The sequence below is a fragment of the Simochromis diagramma genome, unplaced genomic scaffold (assembly GCF_900408965.1).
Source record: "Simochromis diagramma unplaced genomic scaffold, fSimDia1.1 OVJJ01000421.1, whole genome shotgun sequence".
NCBI classification, from domain to species: Eukaryota; Metazoa; Chordata; class Actinopteri; order Cichliformes; family Cichlidae; genus Simochromis; species Simochromis diagramma.
The window spans coordinates 6358579-6384211 of NW_024387250.1; the positions used below are offsets into that span (position 1 = coordinate 6358579).

Here is a 25633-nt window from a genome sequence, read left to right on the forward strand (position 1 = left end):
AATGTGGCACTCTGCAGAGATGATCCACTACATACCTGTGGGTGGGGGGTGGTATTGAAGCTTGGTGTTAAATATTCTTAAATTTGAAGATAAGCTTTTTATTCCTAATGTATTTAGAATTTGAACCAGATGTAATTTTGTGTAACTTAAGGAAAAGCCCAGTCAGGAAGTAACTCCCCAGATCTGTAAGGAAACTTATTACCCTCACTACCTTCTACTCCTGTGTGGTGACCTACTTATAACTGCATTTATGTGATTCTGTTCATTCATGTATATATTTTTTTTTCCTCTTTTCCCCTATTAGGCCATACCTGGAGGAACCCCGCAATGTCATTGTGCACAAAGGTGCAGAGCCTCTGGGCATCTCCATTGTCAGTGGGGAGAACGGAGGAATCTTTGTGTCTAAAGTCACTGGAGGTAGCATCGCCCACCAGGCAGGACTGGAGTATGGAGACCAATTACTGGAGGTATGAACAACCTACTGTTGGTCAAAAAGGTTACATACCTTCAAGCAACATAAATAAGAGTTTACTGGCAGATGCCTGCAAAATAGAAACATAGTAATACAGATGCCACAAATATATTCAGTCTTCAAAGGCACATTCATTTTGCTGCCTACCATACATTTATTATGTTTGGCTTCACTTCCTGGAGGACTGTATTCATTAGTGCTGAAGCTGTTCCCAGTATTTTAATACTTGCTGAAATGCCTTTTTCTTTTTTCCCCCCTCTACACAAGTAAAATAACTGCACAAGCTGTCACATCAATTGTGAGTTTACTGTAGCTGTAGATGATGCACAGTTTAGGTAGTAAAAAAGAAAAACACTTAGTAGGAATGTTTTTGAAGTGAAGAAATATACCCCCACTGCGTTTGCAGAAATTTAGCTGCGTGTTCCATAATTTTGATTTATTTCACCATCACATAAAGTAGTGGAGCCTTTAACAGTGCTTCGGCTTGTCGCTTCCCTTTAAGTAAGAGCCACAGCGTCTGGGCTGCTCCAGTGTAACGTGCCCTCTTCACATTTTTACAGGCATGCAACAGCATATGAGTGAGAGTCCAAAAAAGATCTTTTTTTTTTTTTTTTTCAATATAAGCAAGATATTAATGGATATGTCACCGATATATTTATTATTAGTAGTTGAAGCTCAGTGAAAATGAAAGCAGATGCCTCCTTGATCTGGAGCTCTGACTGTTATAATGTATTTTAAGGGCTGAGGTGCATGCATTCAGCTCTACATTTATGCATATGTACACTTTTCCTTTTTAATGACTAGTCAGCTCTCATAACTCATAACTACTTTCTTCACCAATTGCTGCAAATAACTGAAAGCATAGGTGTCAAACATAAGGCTTGGAGGCCAGAATCGGCCAGGCAAAGATTCCAATCTGGCCCACTGGATGGCTTTGGAACAAGTAAAGGAAGGCATCTTGCATCTAAATTTTGGACTTTTAACTGTATTTTCATAGGTTTTATAGCAGTTCCTAGTGATAAAGACTCTTCCCCCCCCCCCAATTCTCATTTATACAACACAAAGTAATTAACTAATATATAAACAAATTAAATGATTTTTTTATATGTTAGTGAACTTTTCTGTCTACTCTAGAAATTTGTCTGTAATTTTACGTATTGATTCTTAAATTGTAAAATAATTCTACAGCAACATTTCTTTATCATGTAGATAAACGGAGGTACTTCTTTTTCTTCGTCTCACTTGTCCTCCCCACTTCACATCAAAGCTATATGTGGCCCACAATTTAGAATGAGTTTGACACCCCTGACTTAAAGCCTTTAATAGACTGATAATAGAATATATTCCCGTGTCTTCCTTCATTCCCTGTCCTAATCACATTTTTCTCACTTTATCAGTACAATGGCATCAACTTGCGGAACGCTACTGAGCAGCAAGCTCGTCTCATCATCGGCCAGCAGTGCGACACCATCACCATTATGGCACAGTACAACCCACACATGTACCAGCTGGGCAACCACTCTCGCTCGAGGTAATGTGGCGTTAGTGTAGGGTTAGTTTTTATCGGAGTCTCAGCTGTTTCATTTGGCTAATTTTTAAATCGGTTCCAGCTGCATTTTAAATACACTCTGGCAGTGAGGCCAGGTGTTACATCTTATTGACTTGCACTTTTCTAGCTGAGTATACATAAAGTAATATCTGAAACAGCACTTGATCACCCAGGTGAAAAGATGAACTTTGTAGCTGTTTGTCTTTAAATATTAGCAATGTGCACAGAGTCTGACCAACACAAAAGGTTTTAGGCTCATTTTAGCATTGACTGTATTTTTTTTAATAAGATCCTGACACATTAAAGTGGACCTATTATGCTTTTCCTTATATTCTGCCATGTATATAATGAAGTTTCAAATAATGAAGCCAGTGTAGGTACAAGCTAAAAGCTCAGGGTTCATATTGCCCTTCTATTCTTTTTTTTAATTGTAATAGGTCAGCTTTAAAGCATCTCCACATATGCAGAATATAGCAAAAAAAATTACTAATACCTAAAACGATTCATCTGTTAGCCTGATGCTTTTCTATTATTTAAATTCTTGTGATCTTTCACCAGTTCTTAACGAGCGAAAACAGACAATATAAAGCAAGGAACAAAGTTACAAAGTCTGAGTCACTCTAATTAAAATTAATGCACTTGGCCAGTTTGCACTGGGTCCAATAAAAGCTGGTGTTAATCTAAATTTGGACTTTTTTGATACTTGGATTGGCTACAGAATACGTTCAGGTCAAATAAAACATTTGTGACATTTATGAAGCGCATCAATCATAACTCCCTTTTTAATGCAATCAGTGTAACCTATTTTGCACTGCAGCTCCCGTCTGGAGCCGGTCAGTACTCAGCCAACTCCGCAGGGCAGTGGGGCTGCTACACCTGACAATCACTCCACCATCGATACACTCAGTGAACAGGATGAGGGCACACTCACTCCCTCCTCCAAGCAGACTACGCCCACTACCAGCCCTCACAATTTTATCAGGTACACATGTAGACAAAGACGGGAAGACAATTACACACACAATTACACTTCATTATCTCTGTAACTGACTCTTGTTGCCCTCCAGGATGCCGTCTGAGGGGGGCAGGAAAGCGGGTGAGCCGCGGCTCGTAACAGTACGCAGGCCTGGGGTGGAAGTAGGGGTCACACTCTGTGGAGGAAACCTGAGGGGTGTCTACATAGAGAGTCTGGATGAGGACAGTCCAGCTCGAGGTCCCGATGGGCTGCTTCCTGGGGACCTCATCCTGGAGGTAGGGGCATATACTGTAACCTGACCCCACATCCACAAACAGACACATGGAATTTTATAATGGACCTGGATAGATTTCATATTCATATTCAGTATATTTATATTCAGTCGGATGGGTAACTGGAAAGATCAGTCATTTTAAATTTGTCATTTTTGCATGAATATTGTATTAGTAACTAGTAAAAGCCTCATTCATGTTTTGTTCTGTAGATGCAGTGTTTCCCTAAACGCCTCACTAAGACAGACACGTGATGTTACTGTCTTGAGAGGAGACATGTGATCTGACCTCGATAAACCCAACTACCAGCTATACACTACATGTCTGAGCAGGACAAGTTTGCTAACTGCCTATAGGTGTGCAAACCCAGTCATGTTGGCAATTAAATGTAATTGTCTGCAAAATGGTCCTCCAGCTGTTTCTGTTTAGTTCCACTTACTATTGTTGCCCATGTCCCAACCTCTTTTAGACATGCTGATGCCATCAAATTCATTGTATTCTATTCTGGGGGGAAAAAAAAAAAAAAATGGGTGCATGAGATTTGCAAACCGTTGCATTCTGTTTTTATTAACATTTTACACAGGGACTTTTTTGGGAATTGGGTTTATATGCTCTTTTTGTAGTGGTTTTGTTTGTTTGTTTTCCTGCACATTTCCCACAGTTTGATAATCTGATCGTAGCAGCATGGCTGCAATTTACCGTAATTGCCTGCCGTTCAGGTGGTTTGTGGTTGTGAAAGTGTCATGCAAAACTTTCATTCAAGATATGAGAGAACTGATCATCCAAATGAAATCATACCTGAAACAGCATTTTCAAACATAAAGATGTGTCCTTGTTTCCTATAGATAAACGGTAAAAATATTTAGGTGTAATACCAGCCACAATACTAATTTGTTGTTTTGCTGTGTCTCTTGTAACTTTTTGTGCTATTGTTTCTTAAAACTTGAAGAGTGCCAGAAAGTGCTGGCATTTTTCCCCCCTGCCTGTCTTTTTTTTTTTTCTTTTCATTGATTTTATTGATCTCGTCTTCATCTGTGTTCTCTCCCACTCCCACTTGGCAATTTCTCCAGAACATCACAAACTCATACAAGACAATTCCTGCCATTCTACTGTTTTTTAGCTCTCTGCCAAAAAGAGCCTGCAGTTGTGAATTGCCATGCGGCTTTGTCATCAGGCGGCACAGCATCAATCTGTCCTTCACACTCGCATCCTGTTTTTCTTCCCCCATACATGGCACAAATCAATACTGCGACGCTTTAATACAGCTGAAAGCTCGGAGGAAATCTTGTTTGCTTGTGCACCATTCACATGCCGATGAAATGATTACAGGAGTGTAAACATTCATCAGATTTCGCCCTTTTATTTTCGTGATGTAACGTGAAATAAACCTCCCTTTTTTCGCATTCTCCTTTCTTTCAGTACAACTCGGTGAATATGAAGAATAAGACAGCCGAAGAGGTTTATGTTGAGATGTTAAAGCCTGCGGAGACGGTCACATTAAAGGTGCAGCATCGGCCTGATGACTTCAACGTGGTCAAAGATATTTCAGGAGATGGCTTTTACATTAGGTATGTGCTTGTACTTGCCTTAAACATACGGTCACGTAAGAGTTTTGTGATCCAGGTTTCTAAAAAGAGACCGCTAATTTTCCCACAGCAGCCTCATCTCTTTTTCTTCTGCTAAATATAGAACCATCACGAGAGAGCCTTTGGACAAGCTGGACTCTTTCTCATCTAACCAGTTATGTCCCAGATCCACTGTATCACTGCAGCGAAGCTAATCACGCTACAGATTTAGGTTATCTGATCTCAGTACACACCAGATACAACACCACATCCATTTTAGTTCTCAGTGTTTGCCAGGGCATTAGAGATGCACGGTGTATGAATGGAAAATTAAGTTCTATAATAGTCACTTTTATTGTTGGGTGTCAGTCTGGGCGTTGTTGCCGCAGCTGCTGCAGTCACTTGTCATATAGGCAAGTGGGCTTGTGATGTCATCTGCAGTAAATATACTCAGCTTCTGTGGCTGTCATAGACGGGCTGCTCGGGAGTGACTTACAAACCTCCAGTATGAGGAAAGCAAGGCTTATATTGAAAATGAAATGGACACTTTCTTTCTTTTGCTCATGTGTTACTGATTCTTCGTTTTGTTCTCTTCACACTTATCTTGTATGATTCCTCACCTCCTTTCTCACTTTATCAACTTCATGCTCCTCTGCTCCTTTCGTTCTGCTCCGTTCTTCATAACTCCCCATCTATCTTTGTCTCTTCCTCCCACCAGAGCACTTTACGACAGGGTGGGGGAGGCCGAGGGGGACCTCAGTTTTAAGAAGGATGACATCCTGTACGTGGATGAGTCTTTACCAAAGGGCATCTTTGGGACCTGGATGGCCTGGCAGCTAGATGAGAACGCGCAGCAGATCCAGAGGGGGCAGATCCCCAGCAAGTACATGTGGGTGGAAACTGCAAATGCACAATATATTTGTATCATCACCATTCATAAACAATTTGTACATCACCATTCATATTTACATTGCTGTCGTCACATTTACAGTTGTTGTGAGTACAATATTGACAGTTTTCCTTTTTTCTTCAATAATAATAATAAAAATCTAAAGAAAAAATAAATGAAGGGAAGGGAAAAATGCACACACATATTTAAAATCTAACACACTTTAGTATTAATGTCTCGCCGTTTTTAAAAAAAAATAAAAATAGGTCTTAATCTCCAGAAAAATGATGTCGTTCATTCCATCAGATTTCCCAAATTCTATCCAACCACATATGTTGGAAGGTCAAGCTTCAAGCATCTAATTGCAATGCATTTAATTTAGTTGCTGCTGTCAGTGGTAATTATAACAGATATTTATACTCAGGAATTAACCCGGGACCTTGGGCTCTTTTGCGTGATTTTGGTGAAATACCATCTTGAGAACTTTGTGGCAATCAAATTAGGTCAAGAACAAATATGTGTAGAGAGCTTCATGGAATAGGTTTCTATGGCTGAGCAGCTGCATCCAAGCATTACATCACCAAGCGCAATGCAAAGTGTTGGATGCAGTGGAGTACAGCCATTGCTTCTGTTCTGAAAAATCAGATTATAACCTTCCATTTGAATTCTCCATGAATCTGAGCTTGTTTTTTCCCATTTCTTACACATATTTTTAAGCTTGTAGCAGCTGTGACCATTATCCCTGCCATGCTGCTGCAATTTAGGAAGCACATTTAAAATCACTTTTTTTTTTTTTTTTTAATTGCACTGCAAGATCTTATTTTTGTCGTACTGCAGAGGTGTGGTGCTAAACAATATGCTTCTAGTTTCTCTTGGCATTAGGAACATTAGTCAATAACATTTAAATTCTGATTAAAGGTGATCCTGTTTTGGAAACCAACTCCTCAACTGCAGTCTAATATCTACAATAGGAATCCAAACTGACCTTCAGTTTGGATTCTCTTACATTAAATCTTTGTTTTGTGTCTGTTGTGTAGGATGGACCAAGAGTTTTACCGCAGACACAGCGTGACGGAAATGAAGGAAGACTCCAGTAAGACTCTCTCTGCAGCAGCCCGCAGATCATTTTTCAGGAGGAAACAGAAACACAAACGCAGCAGCTCCAAAGACAGCAAAGAGATGGTGGCTTTGGACACCATCAGCACAGACTCCATCCCCTTCCTTGATGGTGCGATCAAAGGCTTAGATGTGTTGTTGTAGTTGTGGTAGTTGAACAGCATTTTTGATTGGCCTGCTTGTCCTGTTTTATTCAGACTGTGTGAGCTTGGCATACCAGCGAGTCCAGAAGGTGGAGTGCACCTCTCCCCGACCAGTACTCATCCTCGGGCCTCTCACAGACCCTGTCAAGGAGATGCTGGTGAAAGAATCCCCCGGAAAGTTCTGCAGATGTGTACTGGGTAAGGTGATGTCGTGCAGATGTTTCAGACCTGTAAATCTGGAGAATGAATACCTCATGTACATCAGTGAACTGCAACTAACATTTTAGGAGGAAAGCTTTAGGGTGTAATTTAGCAAGCATTTAGTTTCTCATTTCAGTGTTTACTTACTTTCTTTTATAGCAGGAATCTTCACTCTCGTACTTTTTCTGTCTCGTTTGCAGAGGTGATGAAGGCGTCCCAGCAAGCCATCGAGCGGGGCGTCAAAGATTGCCTCTTCATCGACTACAAGCGCAGGAGCGGACATTTTGATGTGACCACGGTTGCTTCTATAAAAGAAATAACAGATAAGGTATTATTCTGTGCTTTTCTTTCTCTTCAGATTTTATCGGACAAGATGAAACGACTGTCTGCATTTGGTCAAGATAAGCTATCACAGCTGTGGCTCTTTGATCTCTGACAGTGGACAATAAAAGGCAAGATCGCTGATGGTGAAAACGGTCATCGATGATTGCCGTTATTTTTATGTCTTTTTGATGCAGGGCTGTCACTGTTTGCTCGACATCGCCCCGCACGCCATTGAGAGGCTCCACAGTGTTCACATTTATCCAATTGTTGTCTTTGTCCGCTACAAAAACGCCAAGCAGATCAAGTAAGTATCAACCTGTTTTATAACATATTTGGACAGCATGACTTGGGGATGTCCCGGTATTTTTGTGTGTGTGTCTGTGTGGCTGATGGATGGATGGATGGATAAATGGAGCAGGATAAGCCTTCACACTCTCTATCCCACCATGAACCCTTTGGCACATCTGTAAAAGCACCACGCTCCAACACACACTTGCATAATCCGAAACAGCTGGTGAAACATCCTGGCTTCCCCCCCAGTGGAAGTGCTGTATGCCTTTTATCACTTAATATCTGTAGGTGTTTGTTGGACATTGTTGTTGTATTTTTAAAATTTGGGACTTTAATACCTGAAAGTGTCAGTTTGTATTAAATGTTTTGAGTGATTAAAAGCTTAATTGGACACAATGGAAGAGTAGAAAAGATGGTTTTGTACACTTTTCCACGAATACGTGTTTGCCCCCTTCCTGATTTCTTTTTCTTCTTCTTTTTTTTTTTTTTTTAAATCAAACGCTGAGTTTCACTCAACACTCTGAATTAAAACAATTCTGCAAACACTGAGCTAAAATTCCTCCACAGTGATGTGAGAGACTGATGTACCAGTTATCATAAACTCTTGATTGCAGTTGTTGTTGCCACAGCCTGTTATTATGTTTAGGATAGAGTTAATCTTTCACTGAGGGAGAAATAGGTTTAGATCACTTTTTTCCCCCTAAAGTATTGAAATCATCATTTAAAAACTGCATGTTGTCGTTACTCTGGTTATCTTTGTCAAATATTAAAATGTGTTCTGAAACATTTAAGTGTGACTGTGATCTGAATGACTTTTTTTTTTTTTTTTTTTTTTTTCCCCTCACAGGGAACAGAAAGATCCGATTTATCTGCGAGACAAAGTGTCTCAAAAACATTCCAAGGAGCAATTTGAAAGTGCACAGAAGATAGAACAAGAATACAGCAAATTCTTCACAGGTATGTATTCAGTCAAGTTATCTTAAAAAAAAACAAAACAACAACAACCCACAAACAGAAAAAAACAAAAAAAACGCTTGGCTTTAATAAAGTATTTTTGTCTTTTTCAGGTATTGTCCAAGGCGGCACCCTCCCGTACATTTGCACTCAGATCATGACTATAGTTGATCAAGAACAAAGTAAAGTCCTGTGGACTCCACTCGGCTGCCCCTAGAGGAGACGAGCAGCTATTACAGCAAGCTTCGGCTTTCATCCCCATTCCCCGCACACTAATTAACCCTTTCACACTACACCATTAGGTACACTACATAGAGCTAGTTGTGTAAATTATTGCTATATTTTTTTTATGTTGTCTTTTGTTATGATTCCTAATCAGAACCTCGTTTATTTTGTGACGTACTCGGGAGCAGGTTAGTAGCACTGGATATCAACATTAGAGTTCTTTCAGTCTTCCCTAAGGGTTTGTGGTGGTGTATTTGTGATGCTGCAATGTAAGCGTCCGTTTACAGTCAAAAGACGAGTCTGACTATTGGTGTTCAATATTTGCTTGAATGCGTGTGCCCCGCCCCCATGTACGCAAACCTCCTTACTAATGAAGTTCAGCCACCTCTGACCCGCCCGTGTACCAGATGACATTTGTGGTTTCCCTGAAATTATGCACCCATTTGATGATGACTGACAACTAATTGTATTGTTGTGTGTGTGTGTGTGTGTGTGTATGTGTGTGCGTGTGAGTTTGTGAGTGTGGAGAGGGAAAAAAAGCAACATTGAGACTGTTGTACACAATTGTAATGACAATTTCAAATGAGTTGAATCACATTGATACTATGCTATAGAAATGTAATGCCAGGATCAGACATCACATTCGCGTGGTGTTTCATCACAAAAAAGGAAAAAAAGAAGGAAAAAAAGAAAAGAAGTATCAAACCTCTTGAAGTATGTAGCTGTGGTCTTACTGAGCCCATCTCAGCAGTGATGGCCATCAAAACTCTAAACACATTGATGTTTGCTCTATGCATTGTGTTTCTGTAGTAGCTGGGTGTGTGGACAGCTTACGGGCCTTTCGGAAGTGCCTTCGGAGAAAAGGCCTGATCTGAAACCAGCCCTTGATCACTTAGCTAGAAAGCTGAGGATTTTTTTTTTCTTCTTCTTTTCTTTCTTTCTTTTTTTTCCTCTGAGTTTCTAATCTGGATCCGATGTATCATTTCACCCGTGGTGGACTAGATGATTCAGAGGCTGATTTGAGACCAGTACTATGTAGAGCGCATGACAATGGCGAGGTTTGGAGGGTAGGTCGAAGCGGCGACCAACGGGTCAACTCCTCAGAATGCACTCCAGGGCTAGACAGACCACTGTGTAACTATCATTCTCTCTCTTTAACATATATTTAACAACACTATAGAGTATACCTTATACAGTATGCAGATACAGAAAAAAAACAAGCAAAAATATATATATAAATATATATATATATATATATATAAATATATAGTACATGTATTTTCACTAGGTCATATGCCTAGGAACGTCTGGCAGTCAAGTCACGTCTTAGCAGGTATTAGCATGTGTTTTTCTTTTTTAATGTTTCTTTTTAAAGACTTTTTTTCTCTCTGTGGTTCGTTGCCAGTCACTTACGTACTCATTCAGAGACACTATGAAGCAAAATTTGCAGGGTAATGTCTTATTGGAGTTTCCTCTGATCCGTTTAAATGTTACTGACTTTTCATTGTTATTTAATTTTATTTTTTTTGTTTTTTTTTGTTATTCAAGAAGCAAAAAATATTGACTAGATATTCTGCCCTTCCATCAAACCATATCCTGTATCTTGTTGTGCCAAAATCCACTAAGTCAACTTTATCCTTTATTTCTGTTTTGCACTTGTTTTTTCTGTGAACCTTAAACATGTCACTGTTCTTAGGTTTCCAGCAGATTATGAATAGGTACTCTAATTTTTGTTGTGGCTAATTCATGTTTTTATGTATCACATCAGTTCCTTACATTTCATTGATGGCCTTTTTATTCGTAATTAGGAGGAAAGGATCACTTCTTATTTGAAATATTTAAAAGGGATCTACTCTTGCACAGTTTTTCGAACAAAACAAAAAGGTCCACGTGTTTGACTATTGGGCTAAAGGAGTAAACAGAAGCAAACTGTAATGTTACTATTTTTATGAGTAGGTAGCGTATGTTTAGAGAGCAGGACACAACGTGAAGTGGTTGTACTTGTAGAGAAAGAGTGTAGATGCCAGGTACTGATTGAATTTTTCTTTTATTAAAAAGAATGTGATTTGTATGTTAAGACATTAACATGAGAATAAAGCTCATTTTCTGTATCACAACATGGGCTCATTGAGTCTTTTTTTTTTTTTTATATATTTTTTTAATTTAAATGACTATTTATGTTTGGGAAGTATCAAAGAAAATATGTTGGTACAACATGTACGATTTTCAGCATGCTTCTCAGTCTCATCTTCATGTTTTGGATCATGGTTTAAAGAAGAGCTGAGAGCAAATGTGCCACTAAAAATGCAGCCATGTCCTACAGAGATGTTTAAGGACAAAAGGGATCTCGTTTTACTGAAATTAGCAGATGAAATGGTTTCAGAGATGAGAAAAGACAATTTGACAATATCTGCCTGGAACTTAAGAAAAATATACAATTCAGCGTCATTTCAGTGGCGTAAAAGCAGCAGTATGAGCAGCATGAGACGAGTCATGCAAATTGGTTTGATCCAGGTCATTTATAAAGGCAGCTCCATTATATCCACCAATTTTTTTTTTTTTTTTCTCCTAAATTTGAGAAACTGGTTGTTTATCAAATACAGAAACATGAGGCACTTAATACGACTACCTGATTAAAACGGTTCAGAGACCTTTAGAGCTACATCAGACTTCTAGGCTACTTTTTGACACAATCCAATGGGATTTGTGTCTCCCTGGGATCAAAACTGTGGATCTTTTGGGAATGTGTAAATCACTACACGATGAATCAAACTGCTAAAAGTGATTTTTCTTAGATTACTACAGAGATCTCACCTTTTTTTGGACATAAATACTTAAAAAGGATTAAGTTTGCAAGTGTGTTACATCATAATTTGGAGCGCTGATATTTGTATAGAATTGAACTTTATCACTGGGTATATTATGAACACCAGCTAGTATAAAATGATATTATTTATTGTAATTAGCATTGTGTTACACTGTTAAGCCCAGTGTTGCCATCTGATTGTGACTGACCCGTGTAATCTTGATGTTTATGCTGGCCCATCTGGCACTGAATTCTTAATCTACCAGCATCTTTTCTTTCATGTTGGATTTTTAAAAAATCAATCAGATTTCCATTAAAGACACGTACCAAGACTTCACTATAATTTCTTTAACACAAACAAGAGTTTTGCTTGGAAAACAAGGTGTTCCTTACAAAAATGAACAAATAGTCCAGATCTATATAAGAAATGAGAATCATGTTCCATGCAGCTGGAATTCTGCAGCTACTGCAGTCTGATACCTCTGAGCTCTTCATCCGGTTCATGTGGCCCTCTAACCAATAATATCACAGCGAGTGACCACCCTACAGCTGCTTGTTGGATTCCTTGAGGCAAGAGAGCGCCCAGTGTCTCAAAAACATCCAGCACTGATTCTGCATAATCAGCAATATAATTTCCCTAGGGATTAATAAAGTATTCTGATTCTGATTCTGATATCAGGCCATGTGCTGTAGTTGTAAAATGGTGAGAATAAACATGGCAGTGAAAATGCTCTCCGGAGAATGTTGTTCGAGATGTTGGCCTCAAATTACTCCTTAAATCTGATAGACTTTTATGTGCAGCTCTACTATGCGGTGCCCAAGATCTTTATGTCCTCCAAGTCTCCTCGTGCCTGTTTTAGAAAGGAGTATGGTCTCCAACCCTCCTGCTGGGGTGTCTGTTTCAAGACAGCTGCTGACAGCTCAACTGAACACGATAAGTCTGAAGTCTGACAGTGAAGGATCTTTGTAGTCCACACTGGTGAGCCGTGGCCTTTCCAGGCTCACGTCACATCTCGTTGTTGAAGTGAGATGGCATGTTTTACACTCGGTGGGACGGATTTGTTCGATTGGCCGTCTTTTGGTTCTCCGGCATGTTGACTTCAGCATCTCCAAAATGTCCTGCAGATTACCACCTGACTGCTTTAATGCCAATCCCATCGTCTGTCCGCCTCGTCATCCTTGAGTGAAAGTTCTGCTGGCCCACAGGAACCACTCACCTAACAGCTGGCCTTTCATCAGGAAAGACCAGTTGAAGCTCCCTCTAACAGTATAACCCTCAGCACTATTTATTATGGCACATGTGCTATGGGTGCTTTCTTTTTTTTCATGAGATTTGACAACCAGGTATTATAAAATGAGCATTAATACATATTTTCATCTGAAGGCATTTGAAATCTTATTAAAAGTTATTATAATTTCACCAGTCTACCCTGAGTTCAAGCAACATTTTTGCTTCCTGGCAGTGCATCATGATGGCAGACCTAATGTGGGGCAGCATCATTTGCCTTTAATGGGACAGTTCACTGTTTTACCAGCAGGAGGACGACTTCAGAGCTGTGGACTAAGGCCTGTACTTTTACAGTTATGTCCCAGGCTGAGAACTTGCTGATCAAATGTTGCTTGAATAAAGGTGTGCTTTAACATTTGTCCTGTCTGATTCTCACCAAACTTGGTGTAAATAAAGGAAGGAAATAGGAAATCACAAGATTAAGAAAAAACAACAACAACAACAAAACTTGGAGGTTGCTACTCTTTTTCTTTTACTCTTATTAAATATATGAACCAAAGGTGGGTAAAGTGTTGTTCTGCAAGGCGCTTCTGCAGACAGTCATAACTCTGCAGTGCTGTCATTTACAGACAGCTTTGTCTTCAGTGTTTTACACCAGTTTAACAGATTTGTAGCATTTACAGGTGCTTTTGTTTTTGAAACACTGATATTTCCAGTTTACCACACGTCTTCTTCACATGCATCGGCATGTTTACCTTTTCAAACAATCTGTGCTTGACATTAGGTCTCATACCACCAGGCTTCATGGGATTTGTATGGTGAAACTCATTCCCTAAAACGACTGGCTTAGAGCAACACTTGTTAATATTCCTTTCCTTGATCTTTGCTAATCCGGGCATTGCAATCATCGCAGTCCAGAAGAAACCTTTGGCTGAGCTGTCAGCTAAAGTTAAGTATTATGAAAGACATTTTGATGGGACTTCATTGCAAACGATCTCTAAGAAGTCTGGAGCCTTGTGACACACGTGGCTGTGTGCACCTGCCTGTCTGCTGCTCATTAGAGGGGTCAGTGGTTATTCAGGGCCCTAAGCCAGCTGTTTCCACATATCCCTTGCTCTGGCTGGTTACTTGAGGGCAGCCATAAACTACTGCTAGTCATACCTTGCCGTCATCACCAATCCACACCTGTTTTTGACCCAATATGTGAGCTACAAGCCTAAGCATATTACAGTAATTGGGAGGGGCATTTATCCTGTGGCCCAAGTTCAGTTTTTTAAATGGGAACCATTCATAGATGAAAATCCACAGACTCAGTAATTGAAAAAGGAGCACTATCCTTAATGAACACTCATTACAATAATATCCATACAGGCACGGAGTTGCTGTTTTATGCTGCCTTGCATAAGAACCCAGTGGGGATGGGGTGGGAGTGGTTATCGGTTTTTTTTTTTTTTTTTAATGTTAATCAGGATACTGAAGTTTGTGGCAGATCAACACAGTCCCTTTGTTAAAATCCCTGCTTGTTTTGCGACGTGCGTCACTAGCGTGCAATAAAGACGCAAAGGCGCAACTGTAGCCCACTTCTTCTTTATACGTCCGAGCAGCGGACTCCGGTCGGTACTTGGAATAAACGGTATTTCTGCCCTCTGTCCGTCTTTATTATTAGCGCTTCGCTCCGCCCTCCTACCTGTAAATCTCCCCGCTCTCCTCTGGAGCGGATCTGACAGGCGCTCTCAGCTGGCCGCTCCGTGCCAGGGCTGCAGGGGACCGAATGGAGACAGCGATAACCACCCGAGCGCCAGCCCTTTTACGCAGAATTGACAACGAAAACGCCCGCAAGAAAACAGTCTTGTTCTCTGCAGTGACAGCTACACACCTCTAGAATTAAATTAGATTCATGTGCACTTTCTCCCCAGCTTTTCCAGCCTTTTTTTTTTTCTTTTCCAGCCCTCTCACATTCGATTGACGCTTCAAGAAAGTGAAATCGATTCTCCGCCTGTGAATCGACAGGATACCTGAATGGAAGACGGCTAGAGGTCGACTCGCCGAGAACGGGCTGCAACAATTTCCCCCGGCGCTGTGTTTACATTAACCGAAATATCAGTGGCAGCCTCGACGGCTGCAAACGATGCCGTCTCTGCCATGGCATATTGCGTGAAAGAGCCAGAGAAGCCCCTCGGAAGGAGAAGCGCCTAAGATTCGTCATTATTGCGGATTTAAATGCCTCTCGCCAAAGGCCACCGACCCGCTGTTTTGGATAGGTTCGCGTGTGCCGTGTCTCCTTCTGTCACGAACAAACAATTCACAGGCTTGTGAAAAACAGAAAGAGACTTTATCGGGTGGGTTAACATAATCTACAGCAAAGAGGGAGATTTGTTTTTATTTTTCCCAAGCAATATGGCTGGTGAGTGGGGCTGGGGACGCTGGCACAGGCTCTCCAAGGCTCCTAAATGCTAGCTGAGGCAGATGGCACGGTTCCCCATGGAAGCGACAGCTCTATGAGGACAAGCAATATCAATAATAACATAAATCCGGACTCTTCAATCTTAATATCGAGGATGGCAGACGTTGTCATCCCGTACTCGTCCGAGGTGCCCTGCGACAATAATGGCCAGCGCATGTGGTGGGCATTCCTCGCCTCCTCCATGGTGACGTTTTTTGGGGGTCTCTTCATCATTCTGCTATGGAGGACCCTCAAATATCTGTGGACTGTTTGCTGTCACTGCAACATTAAAAACAAGGTATGTCTGCTGGCCAATCAACAGTCTTTCTTTCTGAATTTGCTCGTACATAATCACTGATGCACATGCTATACACATCCTTGTGTATTTCTATGGCACTGACCTGACTTCTTGTTCTATAATGGCTTTCATAACGCAAGCTGCATTTCCCTTGGCTGAATCTGATGGTTTCCTTTTTATGTACATCTTCTGCACACCCCGGAGTGCTGTGCCGATTGAAGCGCCTTTAGAATGAATTCAGCATGATTGTTATTGTCCTTTGGCTGTTTACTACCTCCCACTCCTGAATGAAGGGGGTGATGTTGCATGACAGCTATGGGTGGGATGAGAGGAGAGCAGTTCCTTCATTTTATTTAGCTTTAGCAAAACACAAAAGTATCCTCATGTCATGTCAGCTGCTAAGTTCTCAGGTGAAAGTGTGGATTTCACATGGCATGCACTAGTTTTATGTAACCACGCATATGATCCTGCACTCCTAATGAAGTCCACTGGGACTTCTCATGGACATTAAGATTGAGATAGTGTGCCCTCTTCAATTTTGGATCCCTTTCCCCCCTGCATTTATCCTCCTAAATGTTTACACTAGGTGTTTGTGCTGCACATCAAATATTTTCGTGGCACGATGAAGGTAACCTGTCTGCAGGACTAATATAGAAACGGTATAATAAGGGTGACTGCCCATTACTTTGCTGGGGGTAGATGAATCATGGCTGATTCACATTTGTATTAAAGGCAGCTTCATACGTGACTCACACACTTGTGTATAGTCCAAGTGGTCCCCTGAACAGAGGGGTGTTTTAAAAGTAATTCGCAGAGTGTGCAAAACACGGCTTACAGTGTTTTATTTTATGATGCTTACTTGCCATGGGAAATATGTTAATATTAATCCAAAGAACATTTACAAGAAAGCAAGTGCAGTCATGCTGCCGATCTGTCTTCAGCGGTTTTATAGAATTTGGGGGGAAAGAGGATGTTTTTGCGTTGATGGACAGAAAGAACAGAGAGTGAGAGTGATATCATTTGTCCTTGATATTCAAATGAATGACCCTTCTCACTCCCACTGCTCTGCTATCATGTGTTTTTGGTGGACTTGACCCTTTCCTGCCTGTATCTCTTTCTTATAAGGAGTGGTATAAAATGAGACATAAAGAGCTGCACCCTTAAATTCAATTAATGTTTTGTTTTTTTAGTTTTTTTTAGATATAGAGCCAAATCACAATCACAATGCTGTTGGGTTTCTATTTATTTGGACGCAAATTCCAATAATCAAATGTCTGATGAGCAAGGGCTTTATGGTGGTGGGAAGGAAGAACTCCCTTTTAACAGGAAGATCTCACTTGTGGAACCAGGCTCAGGAAGAGAAAAGTGTGTTTTACTCCTATCTGCTCTAAGGGAGAGAGAGGACAAAAATGTAATGATATGCGTCAGTGGTAAATAAATCAATGCTCAGTGTCTCACAGGAGTTGGAACCTATTACAGCATATCTATAGGATGTCTCAAAGACAACTGATCCAGCCTTAAATATGTGCTTTATCAAAAAGGAAAGTTTTAATCCTAATCTTAAAAGGTGTCTGTCTCCCAAGTCCAAACTTGGAGCTGGTTCCGCAGAAGAGGGACCTGAAAGCTGACGGCTCTACCTCCCATTCTACTTTAGGAATCACAAGCAAGCCAGCAGTCTGAGAGCAGTGTGCTCCATTAGGATAATATACTGTTATGAGGTCTTTAAAATATGATGGGGTCTGATTATTAAAAAATTTTGTATGTGAAGAGAAGGAGTTTAAATTTGATTCTGCATTTAGAAGTCAATATGGGAAAAATATGCTCTCTTTGTAGTTGCTGTCAGTACTCCAACTACAGTGCTTTGGATTAACTGAAGGCTTTTCAGGCAACTTTTAGAATAATCTGATAATAGTGAATTACAGTAGTTTATCTTAGAAGTAACAAATGCATGAACTAGGTTTTCAGCATCACCTCAAGACAAGATATTTCTAATTTTAGAGCTATTGCGATGGTGAAAGGAAGCATTTTTAAATATTTGTTTAATGTGAACATTGAATAACATATTCTGATCAAAAATGACTCAGATTCCTCACACTGTTACTGGAGGTTACTGCCATCCATGATACGTATCTGAAACACCATGTTTCTAAGATGTTTAGTTCCAAATATAATAACCAGTTATGTCTGACTTGAGAAGACAATTGGAGCTCATCCAGATGTTTGTCTTTAAGACACACCTGTTGTTTAACAAGTGTTAAAACAACTGGCTTTATAGAGAAATAAATAAAGCAGTGTTTTATAATTTAAATAGTATTGGTCCCAGTACAGAACCTTGTGGAACTCCATGACTAACTTTTTGTTTTTTACATAAACAAATTGGAGTCTACCAGATAGATATGATTCAAACCATTATAGTGTAGTTCCTTTAATACCTATAATGCATTCTAGTCTCTGTATTAAAATGATATGATCAGCTGTATTGAATCCTACACTGAGGTTTAACAACACGAGCATAGAGATGAGTTCACTGTCAAAGGCAATCAGATCATTTATAACCTTCACTAGTACTGTTTCTATGCTACCATGTACTTTAAATCTTGACTGAAACTCTTCAAATATACCATTCCTCTGCAAATAATCTGTTTACTGTTTCCACTCTTTCAAGGATTTTAGAAATAAGAGGAAGATTGTAGAATGTTCTATAGTTAGCTGAGACGGTTTAATTACAGCCACCTTGAAAGCCTGTGGTGCGTATCCTGTTAATAGAAATACATTTTCTACACCAGTATTAGCTGTCAGGATTCTGTCATTTAGTTGTGCTCATGGATCCTGGTGTAAGAAATGGCATCAAACCATATGTCTTCCCTCATACTTCTCACCATCCCGCTGAGAAAGTGATGAAAACAAACCATGCAAATATAATTAGGTATCCATCTTGTGACTGTTAGTCGGTATCTGTTTGCATCTTATATCTTGCAAATGAGGAGAAATGGCAAAAAATGAGAGAGTGTATCTTAGTTAGTGCTCGTACTTTCCCTTTGTTTTTGTGTTGCTGTGTGTGGAAAGCAGAGTCATCCCGTTAGGTGACTTTGATAGGCTTGACACTTGGCTGCTGTGGGAAAAGGCTTGTTAGGGGTATTAAGAAGGGGAAACTGGATCTGTGTTCAGCTGACTAGTGCAGCAGGCTAAGTTGGCATGTGTCAGAAACAGGATGCATAGCTGGCGTGGTGGCGGTGGTCAGCTTTCTGTGGTGGTACTGGGAACCTGGAATCACGGGCAAGGAAACAGAGGTGGAAACTCTGAGAGAGACACAGGAGGAAATGGAAACGGGGGGTTTGAGGGTGACGAAGGGTTTTAGAGGGGGTGTTGTGTTACATACCTTGTGTAGTGTCCTCGTGTGCTCTACTGTTGATACACAGCTGTATCCTAACTCTTCTCTGTCAGGCTTATAAGATAGAAGTGAAAGATCAAAGGATCGTACTGGAAGAAGGAAAAAGATGAGAAGATGTAGAAGTAAAACGTCAAGTGCAGCATTTTGGATTTTTGGAATTGGGGCCATTTCAAGTCTGCAAACCTGCGCTGTGCTGTTCTTAAAACGGCAAAGCTGATAAATGCACCTAAGAGTTGTTGGAAAAATGATCAAAACCCAGTAAACAAGCGATGTTTACAGCATTACCTCTGCCTCTCCAAAACAAGGCAAGACGCTTGTATTCCACACTACAGAACAATACTTTATAGGTCTGGTTCTTCTTCCTGAGTGGACTGAAAAAAAAAAAGAAAAAAAAAAAAGCCCAACATAAGGTAATAATAATAAAAAAAGCTATTGATGTTTCTGGCATTGTGCTGTAATGGCTATATTTATGGAATCATTTATCTGCCAGGCATTTCAGATTGCCCAAATGCCATTTTTAAACCACATATTTACTACATTTCTAATTTGATTTGCTTCAAGTTATCCTGTAAACAGCCGTTCTCTCGCTGCCTGGGTGAGCTTGATTATTCAATTCCCTTTTTACAGTAAAGACTTCACACAGTCTAAATAAGGGGTTTCCTAAGAAGGGAAAGTCTCACTCAAGAAAATTATAATGCATATGCATGACTGAGGGGAAATGTAAGCATACCCTCTCAGAGGTACTGAAGTGGAGGACACTAAGGCCACGCTGACAGGCTTGTTAATATATAAGCCTGCTCTTTATTTTCCTCATGTAGAGTCCTGGACCGCTTTTTGTGGTGTGATGCTTCAATGCGGTATGGTTATCTAATGGTCTAGTTATCTACTCTGCATCATGCCACCTCCAGGAGTTCTTATATGACGCCTGTGTTATTTTGAATGTGTGAGGAGGAGGAGGCGTATAGAGGCTTTGCATTTGTGGCACCACTTTCTATTCAAGCATGAATGGCGCCATTGTCCTCTGTAGAAAGTGGCTCAGTGAAAACTCTGAGAAATCCTCGATCAGGTCTGTTCTACAGGTGAGAAGCAAATAAAATTATTCGAATGACTGGCATAATGAGTCCAATTAACCTTAACCAACGCGCATGGTAAATATTTGCGAAGCTTAAGAAAAAACAAACGGTGGGAACCAATCAGAAGATTAGTCAATCCATAGCGCGGACAATCAGTGCTCATCATACTAAAATGTCAGAAAGGAAAAATTTGGAAAAAAATATAGTTTAATAGAATGATGAATAAAGGAAAGCTCTGGCAGATTATAATATACTGAAATACTTGTTGCTACACTGCGTTTAACTATTAATATCATGCACTGTTGTCTCACCGCAGTCTCACAGAAGTTTATGAAATAATCAAAATATTTATCGATTGATTTTGTGGTTATGGGCATAAATTTTCCTTTCTTTGAACAATTGTTGCTTCAGTCTGAGGGCAGGTTCCAAATGCATCTCTTTTTATTTACGATCATAGTGTACTCCTTCCAGCTCCAGCAACCTCTGCATTTAAGAGGCAGGACATAGGGGCAGTATAAGTCACTCGCCATTCTTTTACAGAGTACAGTTTAAAACCCCATCTGTGACTAATGCATTTTGCACTTTGTTTGCTATTATTTTAACACTCGGGTTATGTTTTTATTTGCTGTTTGGATAGATTTAATTGTAAGAGTGCACAGTGAGGCTCTAAATCTACCTGGTCACACTTTGAAAATAATCGTGTTTGCCTTAAAGTCCAGATACCAAATGCGTCAAAGCTCTTTTTTGTAGATTGTCTCCATGACCTCTGCAGGAGTCTCGTAACCATACAAGTGCAGACACAAAGCATATGCTGTCACTGTTGGTCTGTTTACACAATCGGAACATTTAAAATTTTTAAAAATCTTTTCCCATGAGGTCAACTTTACTGTTAAACTGCTACTTCATTTACACAAGACTCCACAGATGTTCAGAAGAAACCTGGCGTTGGACTTTGAGATGTAGAAACAGGCTTCTGTTACAATGCGGTTTCACATCAGCTACACACCGGTATGAACTGACAGTACACAGCTGCTGTACGAGCAACAAAAGAGTGAACTGTCACGTACTTCAGTCCAAGCACCACACCACCCATTGTATCTCTGTGTTTTGATGAGACATATACACCAAATGAGGCTAAAAAAAATACACCTCCCACCTCACCTCAGTACAACAGCTGATGCAGCTACCTTCAGCCTCCCCCTCATCCCCCTAAGGTGCAACATGCAGAGTTTTATGTTCACTTTAGAGCCAACAGCCATCAGGACTGTGCAATTGTTTCTGTCTAAACAGCCCAACGAGAACAGCGATGGAGCTGTGCTCCTCGCTCTGCATGTACACTCGACTCTTAGTATTTGCTTTGCTGTATCCAAATCTGATATATTTGCATGCTTTTTTTGTCCTGGGTCTACACTCTATATTTGTCTTTGTAGTAATGATGACAAACATTATACACTATTGTTTACTCATTAAATTACACAGCAAATATAGCTGTTTTACATTTGCGGTCTGACACATAAAATTTGTTTGACCCTCTCCGTCACCAGTGTTACATTTTTCTCTATAAATATAAATTCTGCTTTATGTGATACGGCATTTGTTGCTCATTTTTGCATTACTGTGCAAAAATCTTGAGTCACCTGCTATTTCTTTAAATTTTGTCAAATTTTCTTGCAAAATCTTTCATATGTAATGCTGCTATTTTAAAGGTCGTCCCAATTATAGGAAATTGTAATAGTGATGAATTACGTGTTGAAGTTAAATACTGTGCAAGTGTTGGGTTCAGCCCTAATTTATATATATATTTTGTTTCCAAGGAGCAGTTCTTCAGACTTTCTGAAGCGCTTTCAAAGTTTGGACATTGGCTGCTTTTTCAGTCATCTTTAGTCCACTCGATGTACCTGGCCATTTTCAGAGGAATGTATTTTTTTCATTTGTTAAGCCTCTTAATACTGACCTCTGAATCGTTCACACATAAAACAACGCACCGATGGACCAGTGTTGTCTACACATAACAGACGACTTAGTAAAAAACCAAATGCAAATCTTTTCATGCATTTTGTAACTAGCACACTGTAACACAAACACTTTAGTTGAACCTTAAAAAAGCCAAAGACAAAACAGTTTGAGAGGCATAAAATAGCATTTTTCTTTCCACTTATTTTTAAACCAACAAGATGATTCCCAAAGAGATGCTATGTGCTATTACCCAAAACTTGGCATATGTTGGCATGGTGTGCAGTGTGTCCTTGAAAAAAGTGAGGAAACTAGATAAGTGGAGGACAAAAAAGTATTGTCAGGCCTAAAAACTATCTGCAGCAGATGAAAAGAGTCTGAAAGTCATGTTCTTATGAAATCAGAAAAAAATCAAGCAAAGACTTGAGAGATGCATCTTGTTCTGTAGCTGATCCATGTACTGTTCACTGAAGCCTTGTGAGAAATGGTCCCAGTGGAGAGGTGGCTGAGGTCTGCTAAATTAGATAAGAACTGGATTGCAAATTAATGGCAACAGGTCTTGTAGAGTGATGAATCCAGATCTGAGGTCAGAAACATGCTGCCAGATTTTGATCGACCATGAAATACCATCGGGGAGCATCTGATTGGCAATGACTTTATTTTTCAGAATAACAATAAAAGTGCTCCACTGTGTGTTTTTTCTATCAGTCATGGATTGGCCTCCCCAGGGTCCAGACTTCAACATTATTGAAGCAGTGTAGGACCATTTCGAGAGAGAAAGGAGCAAAAGGTAGCCAACAACAGCCAAAGAAGAGCTGTGAAGAAGCCTGAAGAACTATTCCTGAAAACTACTTAGGGAAGCTTTCTTGTAATTTCTTTAAGAGTTTAAACTGTGTTGTAGTAAAAAGGTGGTCATACCAAATATTGATTTTCAAGCTCATAAGAATTGCCAAAACAGTTTATGCCTCATATATTGTATTTCCATGTATGTTTACATGTTTCAATAAATAACTGCACCACTTTCCTAGCAAATTACAATGAATGGCTCAAGGCTCTTGTACAGGACTGTACAATGATTCAAATTTTAGCCTATTGTAGTTTGTTTTTTTTTAAATTCCTTGATATCAAAATCCTAACCTTCAGCAGGAGTAATAAATTAATTGCATTTAATTTAAAATAGCCCATTTATCGTTGAAACCTTGAATTAAGCATGTGCTGTTTCTGATGTTTGCAACAGACAAGTGTCAACAGAGCAATCACAAGGCTATTAAAGGTTTGTTTTCCTCAATGGGAATTTGATGTGTTGGCCAGACTGTGCTTGTGCATTTTCACTAATAAAGTTAAGGTTGAGAACGTATTTGGTCCTGAGGCTCCATCTTTTCTGACCCGTGTCAGTGTGTGGTTTAAGTTTTCGTGGTAAAAACATGATCAGAGTCTTAATAACTAACACTTGGTTGTTTAACGGTGGAACGGCAAATCTGTATTGTTTAAATCTGCTTTCAAACTGCGAGGAGAAATCAATCCAATGAGCCTCTCTAATGAAATATGGCAACCCTGGTGGATTTTAAATCATCCCAATGCATTTTCCATAATTGAAGATTGTTATTGATTTTTATGCACTAAGGCTTAGCTTTCATTCTAAGGAATTGATGAAAGATGAGTCCGAACCCCACCTCAGTGTTTCCGTGTCTTTGGCAACATTTCCCCGTATCACAAGGAAAAAAATATTCCACGGCAGAGGAAATGAGGTGCGCTGGTGCACTCTTCGGTGCGCCTTTAAGCAGAATAGATTGTTGAGGTGCCTGCAGAGAGGAACTGTTGTGAGCCTGTGTATCCCTTGCTCTTGGCAACAGACCAGCTGCATTTTGCCAGAACAGCATAGTGCACACACCCTGCCATCAGCTGTCGCTCTCACTAACCCCGGCCTAACTTGGCCCAACTTGGTCCCCTTCAACCCAAAGCTTATGAAAATCCAGAACTAATTGAAAAAATACATGAAAAAAAACAAACCCTTTCCTAAAGAGCTGTATGTCTGCACACATGCACAGGTGCACTGAAGGCATGTGTGTAGGTGGACTATGTTCTCGTGGCAAGTAGCTGAATTGCACGCGTCTTGTCATGTGTTGTTGACACTTGCGGGAGAGAGAGCATGCCTCACAGCTGTCCCAGGGCAGAGCGTGACCAGTTTCCACTCCAGCTCACATGCCTATTCCCAGCCCTTCTTTTCATAATCATTAGCTGGCTACTTATTTAATTTGAATTCTTTGTTCAGTCTATAAGAAGTCAGAAAAATGCTTCAAATTGGCAATATTTTCCAGAGCAAGGATGACCTCTTCAAAAAAATATCCAGTCAGCTATGTTAAGAAGGAAAGCAGAAAAATCCTTCATAGCTCACTTAAAATCCATTAATCTATTTTTAAGATCCAGCCAAAAAGAAAAAGACATAAGCTGTGTGGAGTTTAGTAAAAATGTCTCACAATTTTAATGTGCTTTTAGATTCTGAGCAGATGGAGAAATAGATGTTGTACTTGAGCAGCACACACTAGATTTAACAAGCTTTCACAAACTGGCTATGTTCGGTATCACTGATTAACCTTCTTTTCTCATACTCCTCTAATGTGGAACGTGTGACTCATGAGTTATTATCTAGTGAAGATCCTCCCTGGGCCTGAAATGATGGCCATCTAGGGACAACTGTAGTGTGCCACAGTGATATATGTTAATCCACAGACAAGAAGTGGCCATATATCAGGCTGGACTATGTATATCATGGGATAGACAGAGAGGTCCCCCGCCCCCCTACACCCAGGGCCGCCACTATGCTACCCTGCTGTCAGTCTGTTATGTCTTCTTTGGCCAGTCTCTGAACTATTAAAAGGACATCCGTGCCCCAGGAAGCATTCAAAGGTGAAAGGTTAGAGGGGCAATGCGTACCTGGCTCCACAAGGGCGAAGAGCATTGGGATGATATTTCTAACATTTTCAAAGTGTGTGCGATACTGTCTTAAGCCACCTTATCCTCCTCCAGTCAAACTGGCAGTGGAAACGCATTTGCATATATCTCTGCTGGTTGAGACCTAAGCTGGCATGGGAGGCCTGCAGGAGGGAGATAGCTAGCTAGTACCTGGCTGTCCTGCTGGTTTACAGCTTATGGTTTCTAGTGTTTAACGACTTCTCTTTTTCAGCTGTAGTCAAACGGCTCAATGTCAGAGTTTGCATTGGTTGAGTCTGCACGACCTATAGTCAAGTCGTAGAACTCAACGTTTAAAGCTTTTTTTATGCCTGACAATTTTTCACCTGAAAGGTTGAGCTGGTTTTTATATTTGGACATTCATAGAGGGATAGCGGCATATAATCATCCCTCGTGCAGCATGTATTGGATTTAGTTTTTCTTTTATAGCTTAATTTAAAAAGTCACTTACATGTTTGTATGTTTCTTAGCAGTGGTAAAAAAGGAACTGTCTC

At 40.1% G+C, this 25633-nt stretch overlaps 2 protein-coding genes across 41 annotated transcripts in view; both read left to right on the forward strand.

The window, feature by feature from the left end:
- The window catches only part of dlg5a (discs, large homolog 5a (Drosophila)), a 41434-nt gene extending 30340 nt beyond the window's left edge, over positions 1-11094 (forward strand). For all 3 annotated transcript variants that reach the window (XM_040001552.1, XM_040001554.1, XM_040001553.1), the window contains 12 exons: positions 305-467; positions 1870-2003; positions 2839-3003; positions 3089-3272; positions 4689-4837; positions 5553-5723; positions 6761-6951; positions 7037-7180; positions 7384-7511; positions 7702-7811; positions 8646-8755; positions 8866-11094. In XM_040001552.1, coding sequence (XP_039857486.1) covers positions 305-467; positions 1870-2003; positions 2839-3003; positions 3089-3272; positions 4689-4837; positions 5553-5723; positions 6761-6951; positions 7037-7180; positions 7384-7511; positions 7702-7811; positions 8646-8755; positions 8866-8969 — 1753 coding nt within the window. In that variant the 3' untranslated portion in view covers positions 8970-11094. The remainder of the gene's footprint in view (positions 1-304; positions 468-1869; positions 2004-2838; positions 3004-3088; positions 3273-4688; positions 4838-5552; positions 5724-6760; positions 6952-7036; positions 7181-7383; positions 7512-7701; positions 7812-8645; positions 8756-8865) is intronic.
- Positions 11095-14536: 3442 nt separating this feature from the next.
- Positions 14537-25633, forward strand: part of kcnma1a (potassium large conductance calcium-activated channel, subfamily M, alpha member 1a) — a 144505-nt gene continuing 133408 nt past the window's right edge. For 9 of the 38 annotated variants that reach the window (XM_040001584.1, XM_040001585.1, XM_040001573.1 and 6 more), the window contains exon 1: positions 14544-15752. In XM_040001584.1, the coding sequence (XP_039857518.1) occupies positions 15462-15752 (291 nt within the window). In that variant the 5' untranslated portion in view covers positions 14544-15461. Of the gene's footprint in view, positions 15753-25633 lie in introns of all 38 variants that reach the window. The other 29 variants (XM_040001566.1, XM_040001572.1, XM_040001574.1 and 26 more) reach the window with 8 other exon arrangements.